The 15,278-nt window shown below is 33.4% G+C and overlaps 1 protein-coding gene and 1 long non-coding RNA gene across 2 annotated transcripts; one reads left to right on the top strand and one right to left on the bottom strand.

Annotated features, from left to right (window-relative positions):
* Window positions 1-930, top strand: LOC11425145 (uncharacterized). Its single transcript, XR_003009597.1, has 3 exons — window positions 1-159; window positions 374-470; window positions 669-930. It is a non-coding gene; the product is annotated as an uncharacterized lncRNA (long non-coding RNA).
* Window positions 931-4,064: 3,134 nt separating this feature from the next.
* LOC11419794 (rDNA transcriptional regulator pol5) lies at window positions 4,065-11,726 on the bottom strand. Its single transcript, XM_003593266.4, has 8 exons — window positions 11,081-11,726; window positions 10,020-10,145; window positions 9,737-9,934; window positions 9,089-9,316; window positions 7,863-8,996; window positions 6,755-7,042; window positions 5,394-5,841; window positions 4,065-5,175 (listed from the first exon to the last, which is right to left on the bottom strand). Exons 1-8 carry the CDS (start codon window positions 11,585-11,587, stop codon window positions 4,328-4,330), a joined length of 3,777 nt encoding a protein of 1,258 aa, XP_003593314.1. The 5' UTR covers window positions 11,588-11,726; the 3' UTR covers window positions 4,065-4,327.
* Window positions 11,727-15,278: the final 3,552 nt, after the last annotated feature.

Here is a 15,278-nt window from a genome sequence, read left to right as displayed (position 1 = left end):
CTAAAGCATGTGTATGAGTATATAACATATATAAAACCCTGGCATTCCAACACAAAATTACAAGTTCTTTTTTTTTTTCTCAAGAATAATTTTGGGTTAAGAGTGTTATTCTTGTAGACATGAGTGAGATCAAATATGGCTATCCATATCCTGCTCAAGGTACATACAACATATATACATATGTCTCATCCCTCAAATTATATACTAAAACTTTCTTAGATTTTGAATTTCCTTTCAATACAACATTGAAAAAACATTCATTTACTTTGTAGCAATTGATCAAACTTTCTTTATTAAGAAAGATTATCAAAATTTTCTCTTTGGAACATTGTTAATAAGAATTTGTCAATTAATTTGTTATGTTTCATACTAGGCCCTTACCAAGGACCACCTCCGGTGGCGGCACCACCGCAATACTATGCTGCTCCACCACCACCACCAAAAAGAGAGCCGGGTTTTCTTGAGGGATGGTAAGCAATTATACACTATATAGGCTTGTTATGAAGCAACAAATATCATTAATTTCCTTCCTTCAAAAAAAAAAATAACATTAATTTCCTAATTATTTACTTAAGCATGTATTAATTCATTTATTGTTGATATTTTTATTTTATTATATTTGTTTTGTGACAGTATTTATTTTATTTATTTCTCCCAATTATATGCAGCCTAGCAGCTTTGTGTTGCTGTTGCCTCTTGGACGAGTGCTGCTGTGACCCAACTATTATTTTTGCGAGCTAATGCATTTTCACCAAACTGGAAAAGAAGCTATTGTTGCAACTTGTAACGATATTTAGATTTTATTAAAAAAAAAAATATTACATTGTTTAGTGGATATGTCTTATCAATTGTATGAGTAAGTAAGAAACCAATATTTGATATTATATGATATAGTACATTTATTATCTGAAATGGAATTCCCCTTTATAATCTTCCTTTTCTTTTCAAAATATATATGGCAGAAAACCTAGAAGTTAATATCTCCATTTTTTACCCTCTTCATTTTTTTCATTATTAAAGTTGTGGAATATAAATACAATCACGTGGAATTATGATTCTCTCCATTTTTTTTCAAAAAATTATCCTCTCCATTTTTCATTTTTATTACTATATAGTTTTGAAGGGTTTTAAAGTTTAAATTAAATAATTAGAGTCACCAAATGTCACATTATTGTATTTATGTTCTCGAAATTTTGTTAATGAAAAAAATAAGACAATAAAAAATAGAGTGGATATTGACTCGTAAACATGAGACCCACTAATAGAGAATTAATTTACTAACAATATTGGGTGAATTTTATTCCTCAATGAAGGACTTCCTACTTATATATAACCCCACATTGTTAAGCTGGATGACTAAGGTTTAAACTTCAACTATTTTATATGTGTGTGAGTTTTTAATTCATATTGTCATTTTGTATATCTACACACCCAAAAATAGTTGTTTATGTGTCCATTTTATGTAAAAATATTATTAAATTGTCCTTTGTATATAGTATATTTAATATTGATTTTTCAAATTCTAAGGTAAACTAGTAGTATTAATTTTTTTTTTTTTTTTGAAGAATGAGTACACTTCCAATTTCCAAGCCAACACCACTAGTAGTATTAGTTAAAAGGCTTAAGTGCAGTTTTGCCCCCCTATTTTGACAGAATCGAAATTTTACCCCCTATTTTAAAACTCGGAATTTTATCCCCCCAATTTAATATTTTTCGGAATTTTGCCCCCCATCACATTTGAGTGCATTTTGGCTAATGTGGCGGTGGTGATTTAGATTTTAAAATATTATCTTATTATCCACCTAATTAATTATTTAAATTAAAGAATTTTTAACTACAAAAAATAAATAACTTTTTAAAAAAATTGAAAAAAACTTTAGAAAATACCTTAAAATGCAGAAAAAATTCTAGAAATAAAGATAAAATGTAGGGAATAAACAAAAAAAATTCCATTATATTGTTTAAGCCACATCAGCCAACTCTCGAAAAACATTAAATTGAAGGGGTAAAATTCAGATTTTTAAAATAGGGGGGCCAAAATTCCGAAAAACAAAATTGGGAGGTAAAATTCCGATTCAGTCAAAATACGGGGGGCAAAACTGCACTTAAGCCTAGTTAAAATTATGTTTGAAAAAAGTTAATAAATTCATCTAGGAGATTGAATGAGAAATTATATTTAGTTATAAAACATTTTTTCCTATCAATACTTTTATTTAGAGACGGATGGAGTATAAGATTGCAAGAAAAATACCAATCATTTTTAGATGCTTGTTTAATGAACAAGAACAAACAAAACTAGGCAGCAACCTTACTCCAACCACATACATACTTCCTATGTATTCATCAAATCCAAATCCTAATTTGTGTCCTAATATCAATGCGATTTCAATTAACACTGATAATTGCAGAGGATACAGACTTCCTAATAAAAGACTTCAAATGATATATATAATAGCTAGGCATAATCCATGATAAACTCTAGTTCTCGCTTGCCATGCTTTTCCAAGATCAATTTTAGGATCATAAAGCATTTCCCACCCTTCATTTGATTATGTATCAATGGACTATTTCATCACAAGGATATGCTGTCAATAGTTTATATACGAGGACCAAAATTGTAATTGGTAGCACATATGGTAGGACAAATTCCATGCACTGAGCCATAATTTTTGTATTATAACTGACGTGCACAAAACAATAAGTCTAAGTTGATTGTATACATTTGGAACAAATTTTAGTATGTGTTTGGTTTGATGGCAGAGAGAATTTATTTTTATAGAATTGAGTTTGATGTGAATTGATTTACCTAAAAGTGATTCTTATGAGTTATGTTGTTTGGATAGTTTGAATCAAAATTAATTTTAAATGTATTCGACTCTTATAATCTTGGGGAAGTTAATCCTAACAATACATTTTGATTCCATGAAACAAACACTCCCTTGGTGTGTATAATTACATTATCTATGAGCTTTTTCACCTTCATTTGTTTTATTCATCCTTTTATATGTCTTTAAGATATACGAAATAATTAATCGAGTTTGTGTTCTGAATGGAGTTAGACGCAAAATGTGCAACTTAACAAACTCAAATCTCGTGATGGTCAATTGTTCACACAAAGATAATTTTGACCATTTATGCTAACATTGTTCAAACCTTTGAATTTAAACCTAACCCAATCAGAAATAATTTAAATTGTTTTGCCCAAATAGCGATGAATTTGAAGTAGTTGATGTTAGAACACGAAAAACTATATAGGTTAATATTTACAAGGTAAAGAATTTTGGATAGACAAATGTTAGGTCCCAATGCGCTTGGACTCTGGACCTCCTCATAGTAGTTAATACTACTCATCGATGTCCTTCAAAATACTATTTGAGTTGTGTGCTTGGAACTTGCAAAATGTAAAGATTAATATAAATGCCCAGTTACTTATAAGAAATTACATGCACTTAAAGTTGACATGGTCTTCATATGAAAAGTGATTGTCATAAATTAAAATGTTTTTTTTTTCTTATCAGACTTCCTCCACCGAAGATAATCATATTCGAGACATGTTACATTAAATATGAATATCTCTCCTTGGTATTTAAAAACGTTGGTTCATCACGTTTTAGGAGTTTAATCCCCACTAGACCACGCGTGGTACATGGACCGGGATGCTATAATGATGGGTTTAACTGGTTGTTTGTTAGTTCAGTTTAGAACTATTAGATTGGATTATGTTATGATGTGCAAACTGCTTGAGGATTTGCGGTGTGTGACATAGATGTAAAAATGAAACCACAAGTGAATAAACACAAACTGTAGGCTAGAAAGTAGGTTGAAAAAATACGAATAGTTTGTAGAAGATACTTGGTGAGGTTGTGCTTCGACAAGATCTCAAAAGTAAATAGTTTGTTCATCCTATTTGAAGAATCCTTTTTTGTGCATCTATTTATCTTGTGCACATTGAAAACAGGTTCTGCTAAATATTAAAAAAAGTCGGAAGGAAACATTATACATTATTTCAGTTTATTCTGGGTGGTGCAAAACAATTACGGTAGAAAATGATTTCGGAAGCAAGATAAAATAAAAGTTCACCCTTTTACTAGTAATTCAAAAATAAACTCAAAGTTAACAAGTGTAACATACAAAAGTTCACACAAATACAATTTAAATGTTCTACCAAAAATTCACCTTCCAAAAAGGCATAAATAAGTCCACCTTAAATGAATTTTGAAGCTTCAATCACAACATCGTACTAATGCTGTTCTGTTAAGGGTGACAAGTAACAAAAATTTAGTTACCTCTTTGCTCGAGTAATAACAGCAACCCTATATGTCCTGGTTCATTTTTCCAGTTTCTTCAAACAAAGGAATTTCTCACCAAGTTGTGCTTCCAAAGCAGCTTGAGCCTCAGGAGCCAATGTTTTAAGAAGATATTTGGTCAGGCTGTGCTTCGACAAGATCTCAAAGACCTTGACACAGAACTTACGTACTTCTGCTCTTCTTGCCTGTTTGCTCGGCATATTTGTCACCAACTCTTTCATAGCATGGGAGATTTTATCTAAATTGCTTTTAACAATCTTTTTCGATGAATTCTTTCCTTCACCACTCTCGGTTGCTAGTGACTTCAATATTTCCATCACCAATTCAAGTGCTTCAACTCGCCGAAAGTCTGATTTGGCACTTCCACATCTCTCCAAAATAAAGCCAAATACAGCATGGCCAATCCATGGTCTTCTTTTAAATATTTCTTTTAAAAATGCAGCTTTTACTTGAGACTTCTTACTGTCAAAATAATCCACCAATATTTTCTGGAAAATTTGAACAATCCTCTGCAGTCCGGACTCAGCAAAATTTCTTGAATCAACAATTTTCAAAATCCAAAAGGTTGAATTTTGGGCAAAGGAAGAAACCATTTTATATCGGTTCAAGGCAGCTGATTTCTTCAAGGGATTGGTTGCAGACTTTTGCTTTCTAAATGGTTTTGATGCTAGTTTCAAATTTCTCTCCAAGAGAGATTCAAGTGTCGATAATTGGACTTCATCACCCTTTGGATGATCCTTTGCTTTCAATATTTTCTTCTGCAATATTCCCGATATACGCTGACTGAGCTGCTCACTAACTTCAGCAGTGTGTGGGTTAACAAAGGCACGAGCCAAATGTGAGTACACAGTAAGAACCTGAGGCTTACCTGTGTAACATCAAGACAACATCAGCCAATGTTAACAAGATTTAGATATGAAGGTGTCAGCTTTTTATTACTGTATGAAGCAGACAGCTTTTTATTCAGGGAAATATTGAAATCTATTTATCCACTGTGGTTCACACACATACAATTGAAGAATAGTATAATTACAGACACAAAGCTAGCACAAAAACTGGTAAACGACGTAAGTAATGTATACTTGCCTGGATTTTCATGAACAAAAATTTCCAATAATGAAAGGATCCGGAGTTTAAACAACAAAAGTTGGGAATGAGCAGTTTCACTTCCAGACTGATTTTTCTTCTCTTTGAAAATCTGAGCAAGATATGTATCCATCCTGAACATTGCATCATCATCCATCCCACTGTCTGAATCATCAGAATCTTCAGGGTGGTCCTGACCAGTTTCATCTGCCTCAACTACAGACTCAGAGTCATCAGTCTGCCCATCGCTCTCACCTGTTTCACCAGTCTCAGCTTGATCAATTTCTTCATCTTCAATATTGAATAAGTCATCATCATCATCATCATCGTCATCTTCATCTGCACTTCCCGCATCTGGATGTCTTGCAGGTTTTAAATTTTTCTTTATGACTCGCAACATCCGCATCAGCCCATCATCGGTGATATCATTGCAAAAGCATTTGAACACCTACATACAGAGATGCTAACTTTCAGATAAATAGAAACTACAATACAATCTGTGAGCCATGATATATAGCCAAGTTTAAATTATGCACAGCAAGAGATGATTAAGTCTTCTAAATGGTCACTGCCTTCCAACAAAGAAGGATTGGGATTAAACTACAATACTATGTCAACAAATCTATCTCATATAACAACCAGGTAAATCACAAAAAAAAAGACTAATCATTGTATTAGATAGCATGTTCATACAGTCATGCCTTTCATTCAATTAAAGTTCCGTTTTCTAGATGACAAGAAAATACAATGCAAGCATAGATAATAAATGAAAAATAACTGCAAGTAGAAGGGCCTAAACTATCTGAGGGTTTGCGACCAATACTGAACTGAGAAAAAAATTAAGCATTTGTAAATTTAAATTACAATGTTATTCTACTTCCAAACCTTATGGGAAAAGGCACTTTAAAATGTTCATGAAGCGGGTAAAATTTAGAGCTCCAATTACCTCATAAACTAAAGAGCTTCAATTAGGCTTGAATTAAATCAAACAAAAACACTATTATTCGTTAGGGTGAGAATTTACACTACTTTCAATTGGGCGAGTTCCAAAAGGGAAAAAAATCGAACTCATTTCAATTATTATGTCTGATTGTGATAGTTGTGAAACAGAAGGAATCCTCGTGACTATGAAAATGGTAGCAAAAGTTTCTGTTATTTATATACCATTTTAAAGGTTCTGTTTATTGACCATCTTTCCCCAGACATCAGACTCATAGCAGTCTCAGTTCCGGGTGCATGTTTATGTATCCTCTAACGCAATGCTAAGCCGCGCCATATTGGCATACAGGTATAACAATATGATAATGTAATCTACCTGATCTACAATTACGAAGCTACATACAAAACACTTTTCATATAACCTGGTCAATAGCAGACCGCATAGGAGCTGATGACTGTGGAAGTAGAGAGAGCAATGTATCCACAAGAACATCCATCAATTCAGGTGCATCCCCAACCTCTTTATCATCTTCTCCAGAGGACTCGGGAATATCAGAAGTAGAAAATGTTTTCTTACAACAGATGATGAGTTCAGACGCAGCTTCTGAGTACTCCCTTGGACAAAGAAGGACTTGTAAGAGCAACTGGATAAGCAAGTATCTCAGTGCATGATCTCTATGTACATCATCACTGCAGTCGTGGCTCCTTTCCTGCTCATCAGTACCGCAGAGATAAACATAAGCATCAGTAATGAATAAAAGTATAATGCAGTTCACATAATTCAACTTGAGGATTAATGTAGTGGCATAGATAAATACAGAAATACACAGTGGTGGATGGGCGGCTCACTTGGTTTGGCTAAGGGATTGAAGGAGTTAAAGGTCTAGGGTTTGAATCCTGGCAAGGGACAGGTCATTGATTTTGTATACAATACAAACTTATACATACAAATGTCACATGAATAGCTATCAAAGCATCTAAAGATACATCGTGATTCGCTGATTTACTCTGTTCCTTTGTTTTTGTTGATCAGGTAGAACAACAAACCATCCATTTTAGACAAGAAATTGGATCACAAACCATGTGAGTTCCTAGAAAAGGCATAATAATGTCTTCTACAATTTGTATTCTTCAATTGTCAAGTGAGCAGTGAAACGGGCAGCCAACATTTTGAAAGTATCAAATATTAGGGAAAAAAAAAAAAAGAATACAAAATAGTTTTTAAAACAAATTAGACAATTAACGTCGCAGTAAAAAACTCTTAAAAAAATTCACAAAACCATAAGCCTAAATTGTATTAGTTAGTCCCAAATCCAAATCGGGGAGTTGTAGGTATCTTAAATGCAGCAAGACAACCAACTACAACACTAGCCAACTCGAAGACTGGATGGAATCTTAGCATCACATGAAAACCTCTATTATTTAAAATGTTGAATTACCTAGCTGCTAACCTCGTTGGAACTTAAAACTGGAAAAGGAACGCGGTAAGTATATATCTAAGTATCAATAATAAGTCCAAAGCATAAATACCTCTCTGGATAATGTAGCTTCCATTGCTTGCAAATCTTTTACTGCTTTGTCATCCTCATCATCTAAAGACCTGAAGAGGGAAACTGAAGGAATATTGCATAAGGTGCTGAAGAATTTCATGAAGTACGAACCCAGATCATTAGGCGGCTCAACAACATCAGCAGAAGGACGTGAGCCCTCTCCCTTATGAGCATTTGCCAACAACAACTGCAGCTGTTCAATACACAACTTGCAAAGAGCGTTTGATGTGGGAGATTTTGGCCACCTAAATTTCTCGTCCAACTCAAATGAAGTCACTTCAGTGCCAAGAGATGCAGTGAACAGACCCTGAACAGCCATAAACTTCATTATTTCCTTTTGTACTCGTAACTTCTCGTCGTGGTCCAGCTTTAAGAATTTCAAAATACCAGTAAGAGATTCTATAACCCAACTCTTCAAAAAGTCAGAATTCCCATTAGTCCTAGGAGATTCTTTATCCTCAATAGAGCCTATTTCAGAATTCTCATCTGTTGTTTGACTCTGATCTGAAGGTTCCTCCAAGGCATTATCTTCATCCACAAACAGGTTCATCAAGTTTTGAATAAAAAGCATGCAACCGGGTTCTGTTTTGAATTGTGACATCAAATCTTTAACAAGCTTTGTCTTTGTCCTTGTGATACAATCAAATTTTCCATTGCTGTGCTTCTGTATTGCCACTATAACAGCAACTCTTTTGACATCATCGTCGCCCACCCAATCTGACAATTGTTTAAGAAAATGTTCGCCAACTTTATATAGCCATGTGTTTTTGGTTGATAGTATATCCATAAGGCACTGAACAACTTTGTTTGACAGAACAACTGGAACTAAAGATGCAGACAGTTTTTGCAGAAGAAGAAAAATAACATCGAAAGCTAAGTGTTTACGGTCATGAGATGAGAAGAGAAGGGATCCTTCAATAATAATTTCACAAAAAGACTTTAGATTCTTCACAATTTCTTCATCAGAAGAGCAAGATTTTCTACTCTTCTTATGTTTCTTTAATGAATTTGAAGCTGATGCCGCATCTTCCAATTGTGGAACAGTATTGGGTATAAGAATATTTATCAAAACAGGCCAAATACTGTGAACACGGGGCTGACAGAAGGTAGATTCCTGCAATATTCAGGAAACGCATAAGAACCATTTCTTTCTATAACCAATACAAAGTAGTATCTGTCATGAATAGAGGAGTGAATATAAGATACCTTCAAACAATTACTCAGGAAGGAGAGGTGATCGGCGGAGAAAAAATTGGTAGAGCTAAACGGATTTGGTAGTAGTTTGCCATATATGGAACTGTCTGCAGAAATTTTCTCTCGAACTTTTAAAGCGAGGAATAGAGCATCAGGATTTCCAACTTCTGCAGCAGATTCAAACCACTTGTCCAGTCCAGGAGCTTCAATAACATGATTCGCTAATGCTTCAACAGGCAACTACAAATAATAATAAAACAAAATAATAAAAATTTTTGAAGGAAAAACAAAATAATAATAAATAATAGGCTTGAAATAACTATTTTTGGTGATAAAAATAGGGCTTCATAAGTTAAACATGTTGCTTGAAGAAATATGTAGTTGGTCTCCAAGTTCAGCAATTATCAAATGAGCAAGTGATCTACTCATAGCACGTGTTTGCATGAGTTTGGGAGGGTGCATGCACGTAAGGAGAGGGGGCAGAAATGTTTGGAAATCTTGTATAGAAAAAAATATTTTTAAGAATGTAGGCAAGAGCGATCATGAATACATTGAAACCTATTAAAATCCAAAGCCAACCACACCATAGTGGGAAACAGGCATGCGAATTAGCAATGAACATCTAGATTGCAAAACACCTTATGGTTAAGATATACAAACCTTTTCAACCAAGTATAAAATTATTGAGACGGCAGGTTCTTGCAAGTACCGCTTCCTATTTGCAAGGGAGATAAGTATACCGACAAATTCTTTGATGTATGGAGTATTTTTATCCATGCTCCATTCATGGATAAGTCTTCCTGATCGAGCCAAAGCACCATATGCGAATAGGCGGCCAAGAAGACAATCTTTTGCTTCCTGCAATTTCACAATGAATACATTAGTATCCCAACAAGTCGACGATTTTCCAAAACATAATAATTAAGCATTGACCATCTTATACCTGACCCTTCATTGATGAAGTTACTTCCAATAAATCTACTACGAGTTTAAGGAACGAGTCAACCCTGATTTTGCTGATAGCACCAGCTAAAAGTGTTAAACCTAAAGCAAAACCCTGTCGCGCACACTGCAAGAGCAACAAAACATGTTATCTTCACAATAACTTACTAAGAAAAGTTAACAACACATGGTTACTAACAATGAAACATGATCATGATTCAGGAACATTTTTCTCTCATAATATACATCAGAGACAGACTTCCAAAGAAAAAAAAGTTGCAATAAGCCTTAGCAAAACACTAAGACCATGTTTGAATAAACAACTAAATGAACAGCTTATATCACAAGTTCTTATCATATAAATGTTTAGGCATAAGCTGTTTCAATAATAAAAGCTAAAATAATGTCCAATTATTTTCACATAAACTCTAAACTGTCTTCATAAGCTTATTAGAGCTTATCTATCGACACAAATTTTGTGATGATGTTTAAGAGAACTTAAAAAAACAGCTTATGACATTTTTCATAAACATTTTTCAGCTTATTTTCGTAAGTTCTACAAAATATTTAAGGGAAACAACTTATAACATACACAAAAACAATTTTATTTTATTTTATCTTTTACCATAGAAATAGCTTATGTAAGCTCATACATAAGCACATGTGCTATAAGCCGGAAAAAAGTTGTTTATCCAAACAAGGGCCCTAGAGAGCTTATTAATATAAGCTGAAAATAGCTAATGAACATGCCATAAGTTGTTTCCATAAACCCTCCCAAACACTCGTACACTTGCTTATACAAGTAAATAAGCTTAAATAAGCCAATCCGAACAGGCCCTGAATATAAGTCAAGCACCAGTGCACCACACAAACACGCACAGATATATCACAATTTCATGATTCATACCACATAAAGTAAAGAAACTGGGCCACTGAAAACTAGTGCAACAGAAAAATTAGATAGTAAATGCATCTAAAACTACAATAACAATACAAAACAGAGCAAAATCACAAAATCAATTTAGCTTGCAACCAAAAGAAACAAAACATTACAAAACAAACCTCTCTTGAAGAAGAAACACCGCGAATCAACCTACGAAAGGCATATCGGACGGAAGGAGCACATTCATCTAGCCCATCATTTTTCTCAGCTTCAAGCTTAAAACCACCATCACCATCAATCTCCATCCCTTGACCTCCCTCATAAGCCTTCTGAACTTCCTTCAACTCATTCACCATTTGTTTCACCGCAGCTTCCCTAACCGATTCATTCACCGCTGCTAAATCCTTAAACACACCAATATGAAACTCCGGCAGCGAATCAACGCCACTACCGCCGCCGCTAGTTGAATCCACCAAAATAGCCGAATCCGGTGCTGGAAGTTCGGATTTAGATTTGGATTTAGCGCTGCGTCTTTGTTTATCGAAAGCTTTGCTTTTCTTATGATTTTCCATTGTTGGTTTGGTTGAAGATGGTGTAGCGGTGGAATCATCGTTGTTCTTAGATTTTTTATTGAGAGGCTCTTTTTCTTGAGAATCTATGGCGTTGTTCCTTTTCTTGCTACCCATTGGGATTGAATTTGGGATTTTGGAATTTTGGGGTTTTAGGGTTCAAAAGAGGAAGAAGAGTGAGTGAAGCAGTTTTAGGGTTCAGCAGCTTAAACCTCAACAAAGCCGAACGCAGTGAGTGATGTGTGTTTTTCAGGTTAAGAAGGGTTTCCCAATCAATTTTTTTCTTTTTTTTTTTTTTACAAAATTTTCGTTTTTTTTCTTTCTTATTTACTAGTAGTTGCCCGAAAAAATAGTAAATGGATTTTTTTTTTTTTTTCGGTGGTCGAGATTCGAACCCGGACCTTATATATTTTTATGCATTATTCATACAACTGAGTTAAGCTTACGATGACAGCGGAATATTCTTATGCATGAAATATCAATAAAAAACGATTTGTGGAATTAAACGGGCTAGTTATGATAAATAATGGTAGTTTTGCTTCTTTACTCTTTAGTGCTTGTCAAACAACGACGACTTTATGTTGTCATTGTTCCACATTTCTCAAAACTGTGAAGAAAGAGATGGTAGAAGACGAACGAATTGGTCTAGCAAAAGGGGGTTGAGAGGAGATGGGATGTCAGAGGATGGTTTGGGACAAATCGGTTGTGGTTAAATTTCTAACAGAGGAAGACGAGAGATGATAGAGGGAGGGAGAAGGTTGAGGTAACTGATTAGGTATATATTATACATGTGTTATCGTATTAATTTCTAACTCATCTAAACCTTTGGATAAATCAAAGGGTGGATAAAATTGGTCCAACGGTGAGGGACATAATAGAGTCCTCGCCTTAGAAGCCGCCTTTGAAAATAATGAATAAAATTATTTTAAATTTTTTTTGTTTACAAAAGAAAACAAAAAAGAAGAATAAACCTCAATTAGCAACAAAAAAAAAAATTGAACACGCCTCAATTAAGGTGGAATAAATTCAACTCCCATAATATTCGCTAAGAGGATAAATGTCATGTCAATGGAAGACAACAGAGTGTATTGCAAATTAACCATCTAATCTTTAAGAAAAAGCTGCTAGGTAACACATATCAAATTTTCATATTTGTGAAACAAATTCATATGTTCTTTCAAACGAGGTTAATCATTGTGCTCGAGTTAGAGAAAACACCTACTAATAGCCAGAGTCACAACATGGCTTCAAACCATGATACGACCCCATGAATTTAGAATGCAAAACACAAAGGATATTAATGTTGTCAAGAAACCTATGCAGAAAAGACCTTGTATGAATTGAATTCGAGGAACACAACACCATCTACGTTAAGAGCCAACATGCCAAAGCTAACGACACACGCAGGCGGCTGGACATGGTGAGAAGTTGAATAAGCAAAAGCTTTAAGAACATGATGTAAAAGGGAGAACACTTGAGTGCTAATATCTTGAACGGAATAAGTATTGCCATTCAAAATAAATAAATCAACTCATACCATGAATTAATGGTAGAATAGTCCCGCAATTTCTAAATAAAATAGTAATTTAGTTTTGAGTTTACATACCTTCAATATAAGTCCTAATGTTTCTACCATGTTTGGCACCTAATGAGACAACAATGGACCATCAAAAGATCAAAATTGTGACCATGGTATTTCAAAGTGAAAAGAAAATGAACAATAAAAACACAACAAAGACTTTTTTTCAATGTTTCTTCACATAAAATTTATTTTTTATGGATATAACAAACTTTGAAAAATTATAGATTTAAAATATTATTGATAGCCACGAGTATTTTATATGAAAAATTGTGGATTTAAAAAAGAAAAATGCTTAATCTCACAAAAATATTTTCATGAGAAATACACAAATTGCATTTTTTTAACCAATAGACAAAACTAGATGCTTCAGCCACTCTCCATTGCAATAGGAAACAGGTTTGAGTAATGATAATCATGGTTGACCGTAAAAAAACAAATAAAAAATGGTTAAAATGATTATGCATTTTTGTTCGTCTGAAAGAGTGTAAGTTTGGAGTTGGCAAGTAAGGTTGTTGCACGAGGGACAAAATAAAAGTGAATATGTGATAGAAGGTTACCTTTTGAATATGCACTGATTGATTTTCATTTTAATGGTATTTGAATGGTCAAAAACTATGAAATATATGTGATTCGTGATTTATTCTTGAAATATTTAATCGTGGTATATAGCAATGCTGTTTAAAAAATCATTGTTACATTTCTACATGGAAACATATTATCCATTTCAAACTGTTTAGATTCTATAGAAGATTTTAACGGTGAATTAATTCTTTGATTCAATTATGTATCGATATTGGTTGACGTTTTTCATGCACTCCAAAAATGTGCTGGCATGCTTCTTTATTTTTATTTTGTCATTATTGACTTTATACCATTTGTAAAAAAAAAAAAATATATATATGTTTATACCTGATGGTGGTTAAACATTCTTTTTTTTTTTTTTTTAGGCTTCCACCCTATGCTGGTTAAGCACTTTTCATTCTTTATATGCTTCTACTTTATGATAGTTAAACATTTTTCATTTTCTTTTCGCTTCTATCATATGTTAGTTAAGAAAGTTTAGTTCTTTATGTGCTTCTATTTAATGATAGTTAAGCTTCTCAGTTCTCTATACGTTTCTACTTCTAATTCTCTTTATCTCCTTACTCTATGGACCATGGTAATCAACTATTTTCAATTATCTTTATGCATCCACCCTATGTTAATTAAATAAACTTTGTGAGCCAAATTTGGCATTTGATGATCATCATATATTTAGGTTCTTGATTGTGTTGGATTAAGTGTCGTGAAGACGCCCAAAAAAAATTCAAAGTAATACAGCCATTACCACTCTTACCATTAAGCAATGTAGGACTTGGTGTTTTCATAAGTAAAATCTATACATTACATTCTGAAACTGCAAGTTCTAGAGTTAAGTATTTCTTGACAATATCATTTCTGAGAGTGTGTTGAAGTAATAAAAAAAAACAGAAAGAAAGAACATATATAAGCATTGCAACTCAAAACTTCATAAGCATCATATATATCCAAACATGTTTTGCACTAGTTGATGTTGATCCATTGGCAATGAACTAGCGTCTTAAATAGCATACCGCATATAGATATAGCTAACCAGTGCTGATAGAAAACTTAAGTCTGAACCCTATATACAATGATATATAGTTTACTTATCAAAAAACCATCTGGCTTTATCTAATTAGAATTAAAAAATTACAAGGTAAAATGTACCAGAACTAGAATACATATGTAAGATGAATATATTCAACTAGCGTCTGGCGAGAAAGGTAAAAGATGTCAAATTATAAGCAGATTGAGAAACATAGTTTTTGAACCTGTCCCTAATTGATGATGCCACCAATTGAGAAACACACCTAACTATCAAACAAAGTGGCGTCATTTATTAAATTTAAAAGGAGGATACTATAATTGTAAGTCTCCAATTTAATTGAGAAAAAATTTAGACTAAGATCAATAAGGGTCTTCCAAGAGAATAGTTTGCTTTGTAACTGCAATTTAAAAATAATTGTAAAATTCAAACATCAATTTGCTAGTTTCACTTCATATGTGATTAGTAGCAGCTAAATAGTATGAAATTTTATTGTAAAATCAATGAGCTGACCTCACCTCAGCTTTCAGTTTTTCTTCAATTCTCTGCTGCTTGTATACTGAAATTAGTTGGAGAACAAGATCTATAATTAAATTGTAACAACACATTAAAGATAGTTA

This window comes from Medicago truncatula, chromosome 2 (genome assembly GCF_003473485.1).
Source record: "Medicago truncatula cultivar Jemalong A17 chromosome 2, MtrunA17r5.0-ANR, whole genome shotgun sequence".
Lineage (NCBI taxonomy): Eukaryota > Viridiplantae > Streptophyta > Magnoliopsida > Fabales > Fabaceae > Medicago > Medicago truncatula.
This window is presented reverse-complemented; position numbering and strand designations above follow the sequence as displayed.

Bases quoted from the DNA above. Each gene is read 5' to 3' on its own strand.
- LOC11419794 (XM_003593266.4), bottom strand. From the start codon at position 11,587: ATGGGTAGCAAGAAAAGGAACAACGCCATAGATTCTCAAGAAAAAGAG. The intron at 9,317-9,736 runs GTTTGTATATCT...TATTATTTGTAG, and splicing joins TTTTATACTTGGTTGAAAAG to TTGCCTGTTGAAGCATTAGC. The intron at 5,176-5,393 runs GCAAGTATACAT...GATGTTACACAG, and splicing joins TTTTGTTCATGAAAATCCAG to GTAAGCCTCAGGTTCTTACT.